The sequence below is a fragment of the Macrobrachium rosenbergii genome, chromosome 3 (genome assembly GCF_040412425.1).
Source record: "Macrobrachium rosenbergii isolate ZJJX-2024 chromosome 3, ASM4041242v1, whole genome shotgun sequence".
NCBI lineage: Eukaryota > Metazoa > Arthropoda > Malacostraca > Decapoda > Palaemonidae > Macrobrachium > Macrobrachium rosenbergii.
The window spans coordinates 23,254,532-23,271,274 of NC_089743.1; the positions used below are offsets into that span (position 1 = coordinate 23,254,532).

The 16,743-nt window shown below is 35.9% G+C and overlaps 1 protein-coding gene across 1 annotated transcript in view; it reads right to left on the reverse strand.

Annotated features, from left to right (window-relative positions):
- The window catches only part of LOC136850682 (uncharacterized), a 55,685-nt gene extending 39,805 nt beyond the window's left edge, over positions 1-15,880 (reverse strand). Inside the window, 10 exon segments of the mRNA XM_067124483.1 lie at positions 181-265; positions 2,669-2,816; positions 7,139-7,300; positions 8,047-8,185; positions 8,458-8,636; positions 9,590-9,706; positions 9,709-9,746; positions 13,553-13,707; positions 13,962-14,133; positions 15,861-15,880. Coding sequence (XP_066980584.1) covers positions 181-265; positions 2,669-2,816; positions 7,139-7,300; positions 8,047-8,185; positions 8,458-8,636; positions 9,590-9,706; positions 9,709-9,746; positions 13,553-13,707; positions 13,962-14,133; positions 15,861-15,865 — 1,200 coding nt within the window. The 5' untranslated portion in view covers positions 15,866-15,880.
- Positions 15,881-16,743: the final 863 nt, after the last annotated feature.

Consider the following 16,743-nt stretch of genomic DNA (forward strand, 5'->3'; position numbering starts at 1 on the left):
ACATTAATTAAATGGTTACACTATGAACAAAGACACTGATAGCGAAAAACAATATTTTTCAAACCTATATGAGAAATCTACTGTGAGAACCTTTGCTCATAAATGCTTCTTTACAGACAAGGAAAGTTACTACTACAATTATTTTTCAGGTATGGACAGTAAAGAATACAATATTCGTACCATTTTGTAGATGGAAAGCCATCGATGCTCACATACCCAGCCACCTTCACACTGATTTTCAGAGTTGATGATAACATCTGCTGTGCTGTACAAAGAAGAATTTGCATTAAAAGCTGACGTAAATTACACACACATGATTAAAATTGGATCTCGTTTTAAAGAGAATTAAGATGGCCAAAGCACTTAACAACTAAAGATAACACAAAATGTAAAAAAAAAACCAATGAAAACTGATTTACTGTAAGTAGCGTGGCTTAATTTAGTCAACCCGGGTGGAAATGAGTACGCCGCTAAAGAATGAGGGAGAAAGAAATAGATCAGCTTGCCACGTCACCACGCGGTCTAGCGAGCGTGTCTACGCAAGACATCCCTAAAGCCGTTTGACGGTATGGGACAGTTTTAACATGGAAATTTTTTTCTATTTTCCTTGTTTCACAAGTGTAGGAAAGCATGTTTATATTCTTATTTCTTATGATGACAAAATTCGATTACGCAGGCTTACGCCGTGAAGTATTTTGCAAAATATAATTCCAATTTATTTTAAGTAAATGGTAAAGGAACCAGGTAGTTAAAAATTCAACAAAAAATCTGCTACTTACTGAAATCCAGTTCTATGTGAGAAAATGAGTAAGGTTCATGATGAAATTCGCATTATAGATACAGTTAACAGCTAATCTATTAAAATAGGGTCTGTAAAAGGTTAAGTATACCTTAGTTTAACCAGACCACTGAGCTGCGGGTCTGTAAAATGCCACTGTGCATATCTAGGCCTTCCAACACACGCGAAAGCTCGCCTGTGGTTAGTATTCAATAAACATCTAAAGAACTAACCATATGACAGAGATGAAAATTAAGGCTACCAAAGCCCCTTCTGCATTTTGCCAGCAACCTTGGGTCAACTTGGACGGCTAAGGTCTCAAATATCAGATATCGACATTCAGTTCTCAATGGCGCCTTTAGTGTTCAGGCTATTTAAACTATTTCAACTATTTCAATGTAGTTCTACAGATAATTAAAATCATAATGCCAGGACAATTTAAAAAATTTCTGAAGCACAGTAAAATCTTCATAAATAATTAACTTGTTTTTTTTTACAAATATGAAACAGGAAAATTGTTTATTGTAGTTTATACTCTCCTACGACCATTAGGCACAAACAAAAAACCATCTGGCCTTGACCTAATCAAGGATAAAAAAAAACTAGTTTTAGCAATGTACTGTATAATATTTTACCCTCTTTTTCTTTCACGTTTAAAGTTTTTACTTGCAGGTGTACTCTTGACTTATGTCATAATTCAGCAGTAATATATAAAATATATAAAACTAATGAAAGTAATAGTTTAGTTTTCACCTTTTTTTATTGCTTGGGCATAATTTCAACTGCATGTGGTATTTTCAAATTCTTTTTAACTACAGGAGTGATAAATTTGGCAATATCAGACCAATGAATAATCCTCCAGTTTCTAAAAATTTTCTCATCATTATTTGTGAAAAATAATGCACACACATACTGTACACCCTTAAGACCCAAATAAAACGTGAATGCAATGGAAGGTCACCCCTGTGGATCTGTGAACGTGAAAAAAACCATCACTATATTTCTGACAATTAGACCGGAGAGCTATGTGAGAATGTATATATGTATACGAGGCTGTAAAAAAAAATATGGCCATTTCTGTTAGCGTGACAAAAATTTAGCCTTTTCACTTATCCTTAATAAGCTTCTTAGAAAGTGACAAAATGAACATACTATAAACAAAATATATATATATATATATATATATATATATATATATATATATATATATATATATATATATATATATATATATATATATGTGTGTGTGTGTGTGTGTGTGTGTGTGTGTGTGTGTGTGTAAATAAAAATACTGAAACAGTTATAACTCTTGTCATCTACTTCATATAATGTGGAGATAAACCTTGAAAATACAGTCTTTATATTCATACTGTCCATGATCGACAGATATAATAAAAAATAAAACAAGGGCCACAATTAATTTTTTTTAACTAATTTGATCATCCATTCTTACATGAAAAAGTGGTAATTGTAAAGTGAGTTCAAGGTCACCCTTGAAAATCAAATTTCTAAGTTCTAATCCAAATCATTTTGTTACACAGTTAATTTAAACTTTTACTCAGCTTTAACAGGAGTTACAAGTTTAATTTGCCAGCAGTTTAATCAAAGTGTCTAAGTCTTCAATAACAGATTAATAAGAACTACAGTTAGCAAATCAGCGGAACCATAAACCTCTCAACAGAAACTGTGATGAAACTCAACCTAGCAGAAATTCCTAGAGTCTGTGCTGTCTGTCAGTTTTAGTAAAACCTAAATAATTTATGTTTGAAAAACCTCTGTCTTGTGTCATTAATATTTTTCTGAAAATTTAGCTTGACCAGACTACAGAAATAAGGAATTTGACCCTCCTTGGACTGAACAAACTTCTGCAACTTAAAAGGTTGGTCTTACCAGTAATCGCTATAATGCGGAGGTCCAGCATCCGAATCGTCACCAAAGTAATAGGAAGACATGATGCGAGTGAAGCCGTACGGCTGAGCTAGGGTGAATGCCACGCCAAGACGGTAGTCATGGGGCCACTTATGAGTTAGAGTGTCACCTAAAAGATGGCAGACAATGGTTTCATAGCCTAATAAGAACAAAAATGCTGTATGTAAAAATCTTGACTAATTGCTTATCCAGGGGTTCTCAACCTTTTTCCCGTTAAGTACCCCCCGAGTTATAAGACCATCAACCCGAACCCCTAGTAAGCTGACACCAAATAAAATGGTGAAATATTGACTAACTCAATATACTCGTAGTATATTGAGTTAGTCAATATATTACCATTGTATATTGAATATACAATGGCACTGCAAAGGATATTATTAAATGATTTTAAAGTTTAATGACTTTACTAAGCAGAAACACGAATATTACAAGCATCAGTGCCTGGCGGCTAGCTGACTGACTGTCCTCCTCGCAATAAGTCGCAACCGTCCCCACGGCCCCACCCTCAACCGGAGCTGCAGTTTAAAATATTTTTTCATCAGCCATCCAAGTACCCCTGGAAACCTTCCTGTGAACCCTTTGGGGTTCGCGAACCCCTGGTTGAGAACCCTTGGCTTATACTTATGCACTGTTGAGGCAGTATTTATAAGACCATATATGGTATTGACAAATAAGCCAAAATATCCAAAAACACCAGATCTAATTTTACCTCATCACAAAAACAATCAAAGCGATTTAAAAAACCCCACTGAATTTACACTGAAGCTAATCCAACCTAGCAAATGACTGAACAAATGAAGGTTGTCATGTTTCTATTTTCGGTGTGAGATTTTCCAGAGAATAAAATATATAATTTTTGTTATTTTAGATTAAGCCAGCCTTGTGCTGACACAGGCTCTTGTTTCTACAGCAGCCCATTAAAATAAGTAAACTTATTCACTGAAATCAAGGACACACAGAAAGGAATAAATATGCCTCAGTATATAGAATATTTATTTCTTAGTTAATTAAATTTGACTGCTACCACGGTGGTTGAAACGGTAATACCTGGTTTTACTGATGCAATAGCCGATAATTTGAAATTCTAATGCACCATATCACAAAGCAGAAGAGGACCTAGTGTTGGGTATGAATTCCTTGGGGACAGAAATACCTCCTAATGGCAGACGAGCCTCTCCTATGAGACAAAACAACCAGAGACAGTGGACTGACACCATGATGATACCAAGTGCTATAAACCTAAGAAGTGCTAGTGGTTTATGATACCGTAAAATGTACCCCAAAGAAGAAAAGTGCTTAGTGAAAAGTTATGGACTCTTTGGTGTAAGAAAATCAGACCTAAATGGCGGATGAGCCTCATCACATAATGTCAATGGCAACCCATCTTCACTTCTGTGAAATTCTTGGAAAATAATAGTATTCTCATGGTGTGAAGGTCACTAAATGGCTATAAGTATGGGATTTACAGCCCCATAACCTATACATGGTTAGCAAAAATTGGATAAAAGATACTGCATCTTCGGGTTTTGAATCTGTTTAAGGAGAAAATGTTGGACGTTTTCAGACAGTGTCTTGAAGAGGTGACAGGCAGACTCTGGGAACGGGTGAAAGTAGTTTGAGAACTGTAAGGCCAAATTAAGTCTGGCATGAGAAAAATTTGTAATGGTTATTGTGCATGGGCCAAGACTGGAAAGGAATGAAAGTGAATGAGAGAATTTCTCTGTGACTTGCAGGTTTTGGAAAGCTTGAAAAGGTGAAGTAAATGCAAAGGTAGATGAGAGAGAAAGTGGTGGTGTATGTTTAGAATGCAATTTATGCAAGTGGTTTGGGTTAATAACTAATCACTGTGCTCAACAGGATTAAAGCCTGCTTCATTTATAGGTGAATAAAGTGTGCTCACAACTTTCTGGTAAGTTTGTTATCAGTTATCTGGCGACATAAAAATACACATGCCAAGCACCTTTACATAGTCAGGCTATAAAATGGGAGACTTGGGCAAATCAGATTATGAGGAGAATTCATCACTGTCTGGGAGAGATGGTACTTTCCCCAGATGCTCCCTCTCAGTTTCTACACAGGACTGAAACATTCTGATATATCCTCCCAAATAAGTTGGCATGTAAGAAAGTACCATCTCACGTCAAGCCAAAAATTTGCAAATCTTCCTAATCTCCCCACAACCAACACAAGAAGGAATCATGGGGAATGCCACCTTCAACATGCACACTGTTTACTATGACACAATATCCTTAATACACAAGCAGTTACGTCATCACCTCCAAGCACTGGCTATAGCACTTAGAAAATGGTAATTAAGTTTATAAGACTACAGGAAGGAGAGGCTTGTAGACAAAGTAAAATAGATCAGCATCAAAATATCAATGCAAAGGTTGCCAAACTTTTGTGATTAAATGCAGACTGTAAACAATGCAGAGGTATGGGTGTTGCAAAAGAACAGGGAATGCCTCTTCAGGAGGCTTTTCTCACTTTCTATTTGTGTCGTTGCCATTATTTGATGGAGGCCTTACAACTTAAGTGGACAGGTTCAAGCTGGTACATAAGATCAAGCTTGGATTTCACCCAAGTAAGGGGAGCTGACACAATTATCTGTCTACTCACATCACTGCTGACTTCATGTAAATATGCAGGCAATGTTATTGACAAGCCTTTACACCCCCAGTGAAGCAGTCAAAACATCAATTATATCATTATCACAAATATGTCACTGGACAGAATTAATCAAACTTATCCCTGAGGGGTATGTTAACGACACTGAAGGAAAGAAGACACTTGCAATATAAAGCAAGTCAGCTTCTGGTATTAACATTACTGGCATGAATAGCAACACTCCAATTATCCAGCAACTCTCTGACAAGTTCTACACTTCTAAAAAGAACAAGCAACATCTCCAGCTGCTGGTTCGAGAGTTAGCAAGCAAGCCTGAAGGGAAAGGATACCCTATCATTATTGCCAGTGCTATGGTGAGTGATGGAGAGGTACTTCCAGTCATCATAGATGCTTGTAAAATCCAAATTTTTGAACTGGATTGAAGGGGTAGATGCCAGACTTGTGGTGCATATCAACTGTCCGTTTATGTGAAAAGTTGTGAATGAGATATGGTAGTGCCAAATGACAAATGTTAATGATACATTTGCCCTGCCTTTACACTATACACCATATCTCAAAATTGTTGTAGAAGGAAATCCGGCAACATGGACTTGTAAGAAATGCCACAAGCTACTACATCGAGCTGTGTCCAAACTGGGTGGTCCACTTGCCAAGGAAGGTGATCAAAGCTCACATCCTTATAGGCAATGACTGTATATGCAAGGTTTGTATCAAGCATGGGCATTAGTCTGTGACCCATCTCAATGCCTGATAAACACTGGTGAGCAAATGCCTTATCTGAGAAAGATGTTACAATGACTGAAAATTTCCTGGTCTGTGGATGTACTGTTGTGCAGATCCCACCTACAAGCAGCGCTTTCAGAAGCTACATCAGCCAAGCAGCATATCAACCACTGATAGCACTGGACCATGGATGGAGGATAAATTTGGAGCCCTTTTGTCATCCAAGGGTCTGAAGCCCTTAAAGCCAACTATCGTCTGCTTTTTCAATTGTTTGAGCAGTGAGGCATTTATATTATCTTGGGTATGGGAAAGATGGCAGTGGTATCTGTAAAAACTTGATTTGTCAATAGTGTTCTTATCTTGCCATCAGACTTTATACATATTGTTGTGCATGTATGTTTGAAGTTTTAATTTTCATTTTATGTGTTTCTGTTGTCTTTTTTGTTTTTTTTCCAATAGCTGACCGACATAGAAATGAACTTGTTTTCTAATACAAAGGGTGACAAAAATTTTCACATCCTGCAGAATCTCAAAAGTTGTATTTCAAGCCAATAATCACCCCCTGTATTCTGGGGCCATTTTAAATTCTAAGTATTTCATGAGGATAAGTATAAAAAAAAAAACCACAGGAATTAATTATTATCCGGCGAAAAAATTTTCACATCCTGGAAAAAAAGTTGTATTACCCAATAATCACCCCCTGTATTCTGCATTTAAATTTGGTATTTAACTCTAAGCATAAAAATGGAATTAAATATTATCCTAAAAATGGAAAAGGTACTGCATAACCAAACCCACGACTAGTTTTAAAAGACTTAAACCATTATGATGGATGGACCAAGAAGACGACTTTAGTGGTAGGTCTTTAGTGCAAACCCAGGTATTTTAGGCACGTTCTCCTAAATAACATTGTTCTTAAGTAGTGAGCTACTGCAATGGTGGAGAAAGGCACAGTGCTGGTAGCCTAAATTTCCTACCACACGGCTTCATCCAATTTGGAAGGGGTAGTGCCAGAGGGGCACCGCCTCTCAGTTTCCTAGAGAGTCGGGGGAGAGATGCGTGAAAGGAACACCTACTCACCAGCACCGCCATGTCCACGCTGATTGTCGTGGTTATCCACAAAAACAAAAGCTTTGTTTGGATCTACCATCTCACTGCCAGGTTCATGCACATTCTTTAGCTGGTCGAATTCCTGTACGCCCATAGCAATCTTCTGGGAATATTTGAATTCTGTTATTCGACCTGTCGAGAAACAGAGGACAAGATACAAGATATAAAAAGAAAAAAATAGAACGGATATACAAATGTGAGTTTGAAATTATCTTTACTTTGAAAAGAGGGCTATTAATTGTATTAAAATATTCACAGGACATTAAATATTTTACCAAGTATTTTGGTGCACAAAGAGGTTTTTATTTTTGTTTCAATTCAAATTTGAATGTGCAACTGATCAGAGTTAAGGTAAAAATATATCTATATTTAAAGTGATTCAAAGAAACCAAAGTTTTGATCACAATGCAAAATTCATGATAACGAATATAATATTTCAATTTATTTAACTGCTTATAGTTTGCTCAACAGTGGCGGTACTTTATTTTCTTATCATATTAAATCTTATGGCACTAAAACAAGTTAATCCTGTCCTGTTCAGGCAAAACTTAATGAGACTGAATAGGAGTGACCTGCAAAGCTAATAAATTGTTAATGAAAACATAAGGTTTTACTGGTGAAGCCATTCAAATAATTCCACAGATACGCATTTATTATCATTTCTCAACTAAAGTACGAACAAAAATGAAACGGTCCAATAGGTGTGATACTCATAATTTTTACCATAAATTACCTGAATCCTAAAATTATAATGATATAATAAAATGCTCTTCTTCTATTGGTCATACAATTTTTATAAAGTAATTACTCCTCAAATAATCAGTACATTTTGACTACATACACAAACAGGATTTAGGTTTAAACACTTAAATACATACCTAATCCATAATATTCCTGGGGTGTCACTGCCCCATTACCCAAGTCAATGACCTCATGGGCAAAAAATGGCCTTGTCCCAGCAGGGAAGCCTTGCTTCGTGTTAAGGTCATGGGTCAGCTCTAATATGGCTCTTAGATCCTGAACAGAGAATAGAAATAAATGACACGCGTTGGCCTCGAAGATAAAACCATTCAGCATGAAGACCATAAAAATATAAGTTCAATATTCTCACGGAGGCTGCAGGCCAAGACAATATTTCAACATGATATCTTTTGCATGAAAAAACTCGATCACAGAACAAGAAAAATATCTACAAGAAAAATATAAAGAATCAGTAAATGAAAAACATCAAAATATGTGCAATGAACATTCACACCCCATGTAAATATCTTCATGGTCAGCAAGTATACCTCTGGCCACATATGCTTTGATGCATCTACTCTGAAACCTGCCACACCTATGTCCACCAATTTGTTGAAATATGCAGCAACAGTCTCGCGGACGTAGTCTGTGGCACCGTAGAGATCGGTCAGTCCAAGAAGGTAGCAGTTACGAACGTTGTAGGGATCGCTGTAGTTGTCAACAGCCCCTGTTGTAGAGGAGACAATTAATAAAAAACTACAGCTTTTCCACCAATTTAGTGGCATCTACAGGAACACAAGATTTCTTTCTACTTGCATGTCAGGATAGGTAAGGAATTGAATGTTCTGATATTCACTCCAGGTATATTACAATGCGGGACTAAGAGTAAACTATATTTGAGAGCTGAAACGACTAACAAATAACATTTGTGTAAAAGCCAACGATTCACCATGATATATGATTTAAGAAACAACAATAGGTGCAATTTCAACAACACTTTGAAAATAACTGAAGTTTTAAAACGAAATATTTCTGCATCCCGAACGAATTCAAATATCTTCAAAATTGTCACGAATGAACTAAATCAGCAGAATGTAAATGGAAGTAAATACCGATTACTGTAGTGTATGGTATGAATCAAAGTACCAAATTAAAGCTTATTCAAAGTTTTTAAATATGACCATAAATTACAAAGAACTGCACTGCTGCAATTTACCCAGAGAAATTCTTATTAAGCGGGACATTACAAGAATGAGGTTCTCTATTGTTTTCTAGCTTCAAAGCACATCCGCCGATAAGAATGCGGATAGTGAGTCGTTATCACAGTGTGCTCGTTTGGAGGAGATACCTCCATTAATATAAATATATATATATATATATATATATATATATATATATATATATATATATATATATATATATATATATATATATATATATATACTATATATATATATATATATATATATATATATATATATATATATATATATATATATATATATATATATATATATATATATATATATATATATATATATATATATATATATATATATATATATATATATATATATATATATATATATATATATATATATATAGACAAGGGAAGGTCAAAGCGGATATGTCCACAGCAACAGGAACTGACTGAAAGAAGAGAAAAGCACATTCACATACCGCTCTTAGATGGACACAAGTCCCTAGGGGTGAAGTTATCAGCTTCATAGGGAACTGCGGGAAAATCCCTCGCATCGGAATCGAAGATGGACCCAGCTGAACCCTCACCACGACGACCGACTCCGCCATATGATTGATGACAGCATCCACGAAGGTTCTGTTTGTGGGGGGGGCGGTGGGACAGGTCAAAATAAAAGAGAGAGACTGCAGTTCCACAAGGGCATAAAGGATTCAATGTAGAGATGCATAAAATGAATAAAAACTACACCAGGGCCCTATATTCATAGAGTACCAAAACCTTCATAGTGTTTGATGCAAAATCACTTCTTTTAGCATGAAGACTTGAAATGTACAAGCCACAATCGAAGTAATAAACATGCTGAGAAGCATACGAGCCAACGCATGAGATTTTCAAAAGTTATTTTTCTTTTCTATCTTTCGTGAAAAAGTGTTAAAGAGTGGCACTTTTAAAGTGCCACTCTTTAACACTGATTAACATGGACGTGAAGTGCAATTACAGAAAAAATTCATTAGCTACTAGGCTAGAATGTAAATTTAATTAAGATTGCGAAAAAAAGAACTAGCAAAATTGATTTTTAAATAAAGGCTCCAGTTTACCATAAAGCCAATTTTTGCCTTAAAAATTTTGGAAATATACTTACCTAAATTTAACGCAGGGTTCTAAGAAATCATATATTTGCCAAAAAACATGAATTGCTAAATGCAGTGAGTGACCTATTATTTACTTCAACAATACAAAAACACCAAACAAAATTTCTCCTTGTAATTCTTTCGAATAACTATTTTTCAAAAAATATGCACATAAATTATATTATACACTTCCCTTATCATCGACTTCACTTTACCTTTGGAGTAACCTGCATCTAAAGGGAATCATAATTGTCAAGTTCACCTGCCCAGGCCAGGATTCAAAACTGTGACTTCTGGATTTGAAACAGTGATAGACAGTCGACTCATCCATTCGGTTATCGGGAGACGTATTGTCAATTATAATTCCCGATGGGTGTAAGTTATTCTCAAGGTAAAGTGAATTAGATATTATGGGGTATTTGTTGCTTAACAACTCCATTTCTCAAGAGAATACTATATGTATATACCGTATATGTGTGTGTAAGCATGTATTATATATATATATATATATATATATATATATATATATATATATATATATATATATATATATATATATATATATATATATAAATATATATATATATAATATATATATATATATATATATATATATATATATATATATATATATATATATATATATATATATATATATATATATAATACATGCTTACATACACATACATGCATACACACATACACAGTTAGTTTAAGAAAAAGGAGGGATATTATAATCACAAAATCTGACAAAGACAGGAAAATAGTTCTCTTAGATAAGGAGACATACATCAATAAAGTTCAAGAACTTCTAAACGATGCGGAGACCTATGATAAATTAACGAAAGATCCCAGAACAAATATTGCCGGCCAATTTAACAAATCAGTCAGAACCATAGGGGGCAATAAGAAGAACATAGAATTACTAGAGACATTCAGGATAATCAACCCCTCCCTCCCCTATTTTTACGGCCTCCCGAAAACACAAAGATGGGATTCCTTTATGCCCCATAATATCTAGCAGGGGCTCTTTCATGTGTAAATTATCAAAATGGCTTGCAGACCTGTTACCACCCTTTCTAGGAACCTTCTCGTCCTCCCACGTCAAACATGCAGAGGATTTTATACAAAAATTTAATAGTTTAAACATCACCCCGAATAACATCAAATTGTTCAGCCTAGACGTCGAGTAATTATTTACTAAAGTCCCGATCGCCGACGTGTTGTCTTTTTTAAAGAGGAAGTTACAACCATATGAAGACCATTTTCCTCTTGGCATAGATAAAACTCTAAAACTTATCAACCTCTGTGTAACTAACAACGTGTTTTCTTTCAATGGTAATTTTTACAAAAAAAAAAAAATTTGGCTGTAGCATGGGCAGTCCCCTATCACCCCCTTCTAGCAAACTTGTACATGGAATATTTCGAAACAGAAATTTTGTCGTCTATCAAACCCTGTAATATGATCTGGCTTAGATACGTAGATGATATTTTTACTTTCCGGGGCAATAGCTGGGGAGACTTTAATGAATTTTTTAATAAATTAAATTCACTAGTTCCGACCATAAAATTCAAAACGGAATGGGAAAAGGACGGAAAACTGCCGTTCCTAGATGTACTGATCATAAGAGAACAGAACAACTATGCTTTCACAGTATATAGGAAACCCACTTTTGCTGTGAGTGGGACATCTGTAGTATATTTTATTCGCTTTGTTAATAGCCCTCTCGATAATGTGTGGTGGATAAAGCAGTTGCGTTAGGTGTTGACGGATCGTGTTGAATTCTTTATCTAGGTACCCATTTGAATATATTCTAAGCCCCCTGAGGAATAAGTTGCACCCTACCACGATCTCTACGGAGACATCGTGGTAGCTTAAGAAATGAATGTAGGATACAGCAAAAGTGGGGTTCCTATATACTGTGAAAGCATATCTGTTCTGATATGCTTTCACAGTATATAGGAAACCCACTTTTGCTGTATCCTACATTCATACAGCAAAAGTGGGTTTCCTATGTACTGTGAAAGCATATCTGTTCTGATATGCTTTCACAGTATATAGGAAACCCACTTTTGCTGTATCCTACATTCATTTCTTAAGCTACCACGATGTCTCCATAGAGATCGTGGTAGGGTGCAACTTATTCCTCAGGGGGCTTAGAATATGTTCAAATGGGTACCTAGATAAAGAATTCAACACGATCCGCCAACACCTAACGCAACTGCTCTATCCACCACACATTATCGAGAGGGCTATTAACAAAGAGAATAAAATATACTACAGAGGTCCCACTCACAACAGACAAATAGATTTTAATGACAAAATAAAGCTTCCATATGACGAAAACATCCAAAAGCCACCAAACAACTCAGGTCTAACAATCCTTTTATTTTCCATTATCCCAAATCCATCGGGAGCTCGCTCATTAGCGTATACTTAAATAAAAAAGGGGAAGAAGCTGGAGCTTACAAGATTCCGTGCAGCAATTGTAATGAGGTTTACGTGGGGGAGACGGGTAGATCCCTCTCACAAAGATTAATAGAGCACAAAAGATCAGTAGAGTATGCTTCGGAGAATTTGGGGATTTTCCTACATGGAGATACAGGCCATTCCATAAATTGGAGCGGGGCAGAGCTGGTTTTCAAAAGTAGCTGTCTGCACTAAAGAAAGATGCTGGAATCTGCTATCATCAGTCAAACCAACAGTATGAACTTGTCAGGAGGACATTGGAAATCGGACATCGATGGTTTAATCCTCAGCCCTCTTCTGAAGAAGGTGTTCCAGGAAACACGACCACCAGACACGTCGCCAAACGGGAGTTAATGAGGCCAAAAACCACTAGGGAATTGTTTATTTTCCCTCCTTCTTGGGAAACGGTCACCTGCATACCATTGGAGACTTAATGCCACACCTACATATGCTTTGTATATATAACCTTGTAACCTTTCATCTGTCCATATTTTACCATTGAACAGGGGCACAGAAGGAAGTGCTCAAAATACATGGTTGCAACGCTCAAATAGTGTTTTTTGGGCCTTTTTATCTCCATATTATACTGTGGTATTACAGTAAAAGACATTCATACACACACACACACATATATGTGTGTGTGTGTGTGTGTGTATAGTTTTCTGTACAAGTTTGTACACAATTCAGCATTTCAAGTATGAATGGGTAGTTGCTATTGTAGTTTTTCTCTGGGGCCATCCCCATTAAAGGTAATGGCATATTGTTGGAAAAATATAGTGTCCATAAACATAAAAATACACATGTGCACAACATATACATATACCGGACTCTTTTTAACTTACCTAACACCTACAGCATTACAACGATGAACCATATCAACAAATTCCTCTTCTGTCCCTGATCTGGAAAGGAGCTTATATGAAACGGGCTGGTATCTCTGCCACCAAGGATATGGGTAGTCTGTCGTAATCACTGTGTGCTCATTTGGAGGAGAAACCTATATCAGAGGAAATATCAAAACAGGTACATTTAATGCAAGGCATATAATAGAATAAAAGTATTAACAAACCATTCAAATGAGACTTAGGATACCCCCATGCTGTTGTACTGTTGTTAGCTGCAATTCAGTAATAAATAACTCTAATTATAAAAGAATATTTCACATTCAAAATCACTGTTTAAATACATGTAATACACCCAAACGCATACATAAATCCATAAAATAGCAATTGCTTCCACAGAATAATCTACCTGAACACCGCAGAATCCGGCACTAGCTAAAAACCTTTCACACTCCAGGGCTATGTCTTTCCACTTCCATTCGAAGAGGTGGACGATGACAGACTTTCCTCCACAGGCAGGGTTCTCATATCCTGCCTCCTGCCCTGCCCAAACAGCCCAGGTGTAGGCTAAGCCTACAAGGCTTATGGAATACAAAGAAACATGATAAAGTTAATATTAAAGGAATATTTGGAACAGTTTTGGCTCTAAATAAAATATTTCACTTAAAAGTAATTGTGAGAAATTTTTATGGATTTCTAAAGTATTTTCCTTCCAGCATCTTCTTTACTGGTCTAGTGGGAATATGCCCACGTACCACATATCTGGAAGGTCCAAACTGTAATAATTTCCACAAGACAGCTACCCTGGTAATCCTAATAGCAGATGTATGCCAATAAGCAACTTTTTATGCCTGAAGCACTTCAACTGGATTTAAATGTGGGAACCTCAGTCCCTCTACCCATTTCTACATGTTTCAGACGATGGCCCATGGACACCTAACGATAGCAAGAGATCCAACCTAATGCCAAATGAAGATGAGCTACTGGCTGTCAGTGGTGAAACAATTACTGAGAAGCTACTCATCAACTTTGAAAACCTTAGTGAAAAAATACACATAATTCGACAGTTAGTTCATCGTGCATATAAAAGTAGTTATTGAAGAGCTTTTGATTGCCTTCCTGTCGACCTAATGATAAAGAGGCTAAAACAATGATGATTTGCAGTTGTATTTGAAACAACTTTGGTCCCAAAGACACTGACCATGTGTTGCATTAAGTCACAGATGTCAGAGAAATGGCCCCAAATTTCCTTCTTCCCTGTTGTTATGACAGTTATTTATGCTAGGGAATTTAGGCATGTTTTGTACTACTGATTTATTTCCTGAGGAAACCACACCACGAATATGTGTACTTACCCAGACCTTTGAAGAAAGATTGAAAACAGAAGGAAACATGAAAAAGTTAGCATCAAAGAAGTCAATGCCACAAAGGCGATCTCCTACAACAAAAATTGTGAAAGGGAAAAACTATGTCCAAAACACACACATACATTTATATACATTTGTATATAATATATACATATATATAAATATAAGTATATATATACATATGTATATATAATACATATATATATATATATATATATATATATATATATATATATATATATATATATATATATATATATATAGAGAGAGAGAGAGAGAGAGAGAGAGAGAGAGAGAGAGAGAGAGAGAGAGAGAGAGAGAGAGAGAGAGAGAGAGAGAGAGAGAGAGAGAGAAATCGCAGAGGAAACAGACCCGACAAACATCCCACTAAAATCAAAAGCAAGGGAAAGTACTATAGTCAGCATTGGAGAAAGTGATTATATAAAATGTAATTGGTGAAATATTATACTCTGCATTTACTGCTTTCATACATTAGGCAGAGTTTTACAGCTCCAACCATCATCAACTAACTAATGACTGGACTCACGTATCCTCATAGTAAAACTGGTTTTCACGAACGTTATTTTCTACGTTGAAAACACTAGTGATGAAGACTATGTGAATGAAACTTTACATACACCGCCAATATTGGAAAATGGTTTAAAAGACCAGTAACGCTGTTTAAAAGTTGATAATACGCATTTTTCTTTATTCCTTAGTCACCTTTAGACCACTGTCATCTGACACAGCTGAAATATTGGGCTGCTTCTAAACCGAATTTCCCGCGCTAAGACTGTCTGCACGATTGTCAACAAACTATTCAACGTAGCCTACAACAGTCTGCCACGGTTAAATTTTTTTTTTTCAAATCACACATAACGGATTACTTTTCACTGCCTAATCACACCTCGGATATAAGAAGATCATGTGTAATTACTTACAGCATGCGACATGTCGACTTTCTCATAAAATTGGCGTAGATATTCACAATTTCATACTTAACACATCACCTTGCAACCAGAGTTACACAGCTGAGCTGACTGAGCTAAAACTGTCGTACATACAACGGTGTGAATGTATACGTCTGGCAGGGTACGCATGAACTTAGTGTCTGTCGTTTATCAGCAAAAAGAAAAAAAAAATTATGTTGCATGTTCAAAATCAACGCTGATTTTTCTTTGGAACTATTATACTAAGAATAAATATAAGGAAAATGGGTAAAATACCATTTCCCGGCTACAATAAACTCATCGGAGTTATTTACTCCAGTCCTCTTAACATCAAAATATGTTTAGTTAAAATTAATATACTTCTGTAGTTTGGGCCTCTCAATGCTCTATCACTGGCCAGTTCCTCGATATTTCAGGATTCATGTTTTGATTGTCAATTATTATTTTTATACGTAGTGCAGTAAAATCCTACCAATAGATAAACATATTCATTTTTTATTTGCAGACAGCGAATTATAGGCTCTCAAGTTCTACAGCGGATGCATACACGTGCACCAACACGTAAGGGGGTACTAGATTTGGCTGTGCGTTACAGCAGTGGGATTTTTTTTCTAGTATTATTGCGTAAAAAGTTTTCATTGCCAGGAATTCTGTATTTCAACGAAGCCAAGTGTGTATTTTAAAAAGATCTTGAGTAAATGATCTGGGAAATATAAAGATAACAGGAGAATCCAAAATTCTTGAAGTAGATGGTACAGTACGGACTGATCGGAATGTAGATGAATATTCAATACACTGCTCTCAGTCTAATAGGGGTATTCAGATGCAGGTTTGCCTGCATGGTCGACCTGTGCAGGCACACCTGAACGTTAAT